This window comes from Arachis ipaensis, chromosome B7, assembly GCF_059453495.1.
Source record: "Arachis ipaensis isolate K30076 ecotype BB chromosome B7, ASM5945349v1, whole genome shotgun sequence".
In the NCBI taxonomy this organism is placed as follows: Eukaryota; Viridiplantae; Streptophyta; class Magnoliopsida; order Fabales; family Fabaceae; genus Arachis; species Arachis ipaensis.
This window is the reverse complement of record NC_142442.1, coordinates 125,256,783-125,262,782: the sequence shown is the minus strand read 5'-3', so window position 1 is coordinate 125,262,782 and position 6,000 is coordinate 125,256,783. Positions and strand designations below refer to the sequence as shown.

The window sequence follows — 6,000 nt, the reverse complement described above, 5'->3', positions numbered from 1 at the left end:
AGACAAAAATAAATTGTCTCATAAATTTCCGCTGCTGAGTACAAACAGAATCAGAATTGAAAGTTTGTTTAAAAAGGGTCATAATAGCAACTTAAAAGGAAGGCATAGATTCAACCCCCCTTCTCTAAGCCTACTACAACTTTCAATACTCATCTTTACAATATCCCCTACTTTCATTTCGGCCTATTGGAGGAATATCAAACCACTCACACTTAAATAAGATCACTTTATGTCTTCCGACATAATCTAACTCAATAATATCAGTCAACACGCCATAATAATCCACACCCCAGTCAATTCATCTCCCTTCACAACTACTCCACTATTTTGAGTCTTCAAAGATGCTTTATGGGTTTTGCTTCGAAATGTAAAACCGTTGACAGCACATGTGTTGTAGAAATGTGCATGACGATCAGGACCTCTTGCAAGAGAAATTAGTTGATTATTCACCCGTGCACTCCCTACTTTGTGTAGATCTGAAATCTACATTAACGAATTGCAATTAAAACTAAATACTATCAAGAGACTCTTTAATTCTACAATTATCAAATTTTACTCGTTTACCTTCCTTTCAAACCATTTCACAAATTGATCCTTGTGCCTTTTCTGCAGATTTCTTGGATTTTCTCTTGTTAAAACTGCCATATGTTCGTCAACCCATGGTTGAACTTCTTCACAATTCTTCAGCACATAGAATTGAGCTTCTCTATGCTCTAAGATACTAAGTTCCTTGTATGCCCCTTTACAACTAAACTGGCAAAGTACTTTGAACACAGCTATGCTTCGCATAGGTTCATTCTCGCCAGGGTCAGAATTCTTAGAATTTTCATCCAAATATCTCCCCACAAGGGTCATTGCTTCTTCAGAGATATAACCCTCAGATATTGACCCCTCAGGACGTGCTTTGTTTCCCACATAACTCTTTAGTGTGCGCAAATATCTAAAATTGAATTTTTAAGGAATGTTAGAAACCTACATATACTATACTATAAGGAAAATTCTAAGTTGTTGTCAATTCTAAAGGGCTAACCTCTCAACAGAGTACATCCAGCAATATTGAACAGGTCCGGCTTACTTAGCTTCATGGGCAAGATGAACGGTTAAGTGAACCATCACATAAAAAAAAGCCGGAGGAAAAACCGTCTCTAATTTACAAAGTGTTATTGCAATCTGGGTTTCAAGTTTGTCTAGAACGTCCACCTTCAATTCTTTGGAACAAAGGTCTCCAAAGTAAATACTTAGATGTATCAACGGTTCACAAACTTCTTTGGGTAAAAGCTCACGAATTACAAGTGGTAGCAGCCTTTCTATTAGGACATGGCAATCATGGCTCTTCAAGCCATAAATTTTGCAATCTTCAACGTGCACACACCTTCCAATATTTGATGAATACAAATCAGGCAACTTGAGTTCTTTCAAGAACTGACAAAGAAGTTGCCTTTCATTCTCCTTCCTAGTCTTTGACAAAGTATATTTGGCTATCGGCATCACAAACTTGTTGTCCACTCTACGAGGATGAAGGTCTCTCTTGATACCCATAAGTTGAAGATCAAGTCGTGCATTAAGATTGTCGTTTGTCTTTCCATCTATATTTAATAGTGTACCCAGTATATTATCGAAGACGTTCTTCTCTATATGCATTACATCTAAATTATGACGTAACAATAATGTCTTCCAATATGGAAACTAAAAAAAATGCTTTTCTTTTTCCAATTTCCAGCCACCTTGTCATGCTCAGACTTCTTTCTCTTTTTAGTATTGTTCCCAAACTCCGTTTGTTCAAAAGTCTTGAATTCTTCTACGACATCATAACCAGAAAGTGGCTTAGGTGCTTCGCCAAGTTCCCTGATATTGTCGAAAGAACTCTTATTTCTTCGCCACGGATGATCATGCGGCAAATAGCGGCGATGACCCATATAGCAATGCTTGTGTCCATGTTTCAGCCTCTTAGAACTAGTTTCTCAGTGGCAACACGCACATGCTAGTGCACCTTTAGTGCTCCAACCAGATAACATAGCATAGGCTGGATAATCATTTATTGTCCATAAAACTACAGCAGACAATTTAAAGTTCCGTCTCTGAACCACATCAAATGTTTCAACACCCCCTTCCCACAATTCTTTCAACTCTTCAATTAACGGTTCTAAGTATACATCAATAGAATTGCCAGGGAATTTAGAGCCTGGAATAAGTAGAGATAACATCCAATTTGAATGTTTCAAAACCATCCAAGGAGGATAGTTATATGGAATGAGAACAACTGGCCAAGTACTATAGGAAATGTTCATATTGCCGAACGGATTAAATCCATCACTAGCAACTCCAAGCCTGATATTTTCTAGCATCACGTGCAAACCATTCGTGCTCCTCATCGAATGTCTTCCACGCCATCGAATCTGCTGGGTGTTTTAGGACTCCATTGTCAAGTCGTTTCTCTTTGTGCCACCTTATTGCTCGCGCTGTTTCTTCACACATGAAGATCCTTTGAAGCCTAGGTTTTAACGAAAAGTATCTTAGTATCTTCTGGGGTACCTTCTTCCGAAGGTTATCCTTTTCATTCCCCCTCCCCTTTACCCATCTAGATTGCTTACACTTTGGACATTCATCAAGATCAGCATATTCTTGCCCCCAAAACAAAATGCAATCATTCACACAAGCATCTATCTTCTCATAATCTAATCCCAAATCTCGAATCACTTTTCGAGCATCATAAAATGAAGTTGGACAAGAATTTTCCTTTGGAAATATGCTTTCTAGAAAGAGCAACAAAGCATCAACTGAATTGTTGCTCCATCCATAGCGACATTTCATTTGAAACAACTTGATAATGAAAGATAACCTTGATATCCCACTGTCCGGATACAGGCTTTGCTCATAATCCCTCATTAGCCTCTGGAACCTCTTTGCCCCCTGATGAGGTTCTTCTTTTATATTTTCATCTATGTTGGTAGCGAAATCTCTCGGCATCTCCCCTAGTGTTTCTCCTCTAAAGATGTTATGCAACATCTCATAAGTGGCAGAATCATTCTTCCTTTCACAATCAATTTCATTTAGATCAGACACATCTATAGTGGATGTATCTTGAAGTATCTCACCATGATGCACCCATGTTTTATAAGAGGTCACTATCCCCCATTGGCGCACATGATGATGAACTTTATTTCTAAATTTGAACATAAAAATGTTGTATTTGGGACAAGGACAACGTATTTGATTTTTCACACCGGGTTGAGAGAAGGCAATATCCAAAAATAATTCATCGAGGCACTTTCTAAACTCAGGAGTACGCCTATCAAAATTAACCCAATATTTCTGGTAATTGACCATTGGACTAATTTCTGCAGGAGACGAGAATGGATAGAAGGATGTAAAGAGTGAAAAGAAAGAGAGCAGCATGACATAACATAGCATCACCGGGACTATCACTTTCAAAATCACCAAAAAAGTGCAAAAGATAGAACCAAAATAATAAAACCCAGAAATAAAAAATAGAACAAAAATATCAACTCTCCCAATAACCTAAAAATCAGATAATCAACCATGTTACACACCAATACTTTCAACCACAACAACATCAGCATAATCAACCAACAATATTTTCAACCACAATATCAGCAGAATCAAGATTCAATATTTCAGCTAAGATTATCAGATAACATCATATTTAACAATACTCAAATAAACTGAAGTTACCTTTAGCAGAAACGTAATCAAACCAGACCAAACCAGCAGGAGAAGAAGGACACCCGAATCAGACCAGCAGAGGCAAAGGACAATGCCGGATGAGCAGAGTAGCATAAACTATCCTAATTCAATGCCATGTAAAATACACAACATTATTAACAAAATTTAATCCATATCTCTATGTTACTAAGGATCAAATAGTTACCTACTTTACTCAATTCACAAACACAAAAGTAAAAAAAAAAACAGAATCGAACAGAGTTAAAGGAAAGCAAAATCTAATAACACTAATATAGTCAAACAGATATAAAACTAATATTTTTAGTCACAACATCAGCAGAATCAAGGTTCAATACTACATTAAACTGGACTTACCTTCAGCAGAGGAGACGATCGGAGCAGACCGGCAGCAGACCAACGAAGCACAGCAGAACCAGATGAAATTAAAGACTGCAACACAACACCAGAAGAAGACCCTTTTATTAAATCTTCATCATTTCACTATCAAGCTAGGAGACAAACTTTTTAGTGCTAATAAAAGCTTCTTCTGCTTTATTATGTAACTCAGGTTTTCCAACTTTAGTATACAAGCCTCAACAAAGGAAAAAGAACAAACATAACAACATATTAAATCATCTACTTTTACATACAGATACAGTTAGGAATTAGCATCAATTTTTCTCTTCTAAACCTACAATAAAACAGCAACAATGAAGTCCACAAAATTAGTGTACAATAACTACATATAAGAAAAAAATCACCTCTACAGTAAGGAATGTCAGAAGCAGAACCACACTCAGCGACGGGTTGGGGCCGTTCCACCGTCGAAGACGCAGGCCACAGGCGAGGATAGCTGACAGCACGATCAGAGCTTTGGTATGAGCAGAGCTTCGGCACGGACAGAACACAACCAGCAGAGGAATCATCCAACAAGACGACCACAGAAACGGAGGTAGCAGATACAGAAGAGGCACGACGTGGAGGCAGAGAAGGTGGAACGCAGGGGAGCCTAGACGGCCAGGACGACACGGAGACGAAGACGAAGCAAATTTGAGCAGTGGCGTAGACGAAGCAGATTTGAGGAGCGACTGGAGAACCACGACGCCGCCTGAGACGTTTCCCAGGGGCTAGGCCGGTGACTCTTCCTCCGGCAGCAGCTCCATTTTCCCTCGTAGATAGGGTTTGTGGATGGCGCGATGGGTTGAGAGTGGCTGGGTGTGAGGCTTCGAGTGAGGTGGGGGAATAGGAGAACCTTAGGGTTTTTTTACTTTTTACATTTACTATAGATATTACCTCTTGGGTTTTTACACTGCATCTTGTTTTTTTAAATTTTTTTGGGAATATTTTTAATTACTGTTATTTATAGTTATAAATTAATAAAAAAATTAAAATTTCACAAATTAGTTTTAAGTTATCTTAAAATTCTGATTATTAAAAATTATATACTAATTTTATAAAGGCATATAAATTAATATTTACATCATTTAAAAATTAATGAATATGTAAAAAATAATATAAAAAATATATTTTAAAAGAATTATATAAACAATTTTTTTAATTTCTGAAACAAAATACAATTATTTTAAAAAAATATATAGACAATTTTTTTAATTCTTAAAGTTTTTAACATTTTGAAAAAAAATTATAAATTATACATATATTTTGTGACACAAAAAAAAACTTGTTACAAACAATGTTGAATTTGGTGACAAATTAATTTTTTGTTACAAAATAATTTGAGTTTTTCAGACAAAAAAATATTTTGTTACAAAATATTTGGATTTTTTGAAACAAAAAACTATTTTGTTACAAAATACTACGAGTTTTTGCAACTATTTTACTTTTTGTTACAAAATATTATAACTACCATAATTTGTAACAAAATAAAATAGATTGTTACAAAATATCTGGATGTTTTGTAACAACTTGTAATATTGTTACAAAACATAGTTTTTTTTGTAACAATAAGCAACTATTATTACAAAAAAAATGGTTTTTTGTAACAATTTTAAATTTGATACAAAATTTTTGTTACAAATATTCCATTTTCTTGTAGTAGAACTATTATCATCAATATGGATATTCTCAAGTGCATATGACTTCATCTCAAGTGCTTGACGTATCCAATAATACTTCACCTCTATGTGTGATTCGATTTGGAATAAAACGTTAGATTCTTGCTGAGATGGATAACACTTTGGCTATCACAAAATGATACAAATTTTTTTGATTGATTCCTAATTCCTGCAGAAGTTTTTTCATTCACAAGAGTTTTTTAGAAACTTCAACAACATCAATATATTCTGCTTCTGTAGT

At 35.6% G+C, this 6,000-nt stretch overlaps 1 protein-coding gene across 1 annotated transcript; it reads right to left on the bottom strand.

The window, feature by feature from the left end:
* Positions 1–1,961: 1,961 nt before the first annotated feature.
* LOC107607612 (uncharacterized) lies at positions 1,962–3,327 on the bottom strand. Its single transcript, XM_016309543.1, has 2 exons — positions 2,349–3,327; positions 1,962–2,182 (listed from the first exon to the last, which is right to left on the bottom strand). The coding sequence occupies exons 1-2, from the start codon at positions 3,325–3,327 to the stop codon at positions 1,962–1,964; spliced, it is 1,200 nt and encodes a 399-aa protein (XP_016165029.1).
* Between the last annotated feature and the right edge of the window lie 2,673 nt (positions 3,328–6,000).

Bases quoted from the DNA above. Each gene is read 5' to 3' on its own strand.
- LOC107607612 (XM_016309543.1), bottom strand. From the start codon at position 3,327: ATGGTCAATTACCAGAAATATTGGGTTAATTTTGATAGGCGTACTCCT. The intron at 2,183-2,348 runs GTGATGCTAGAA...TACTTATTCCAG, and splicing joins GGAGCACGAATGGTTTGCAC to GCTCTAAATTCCCTGGCAAT.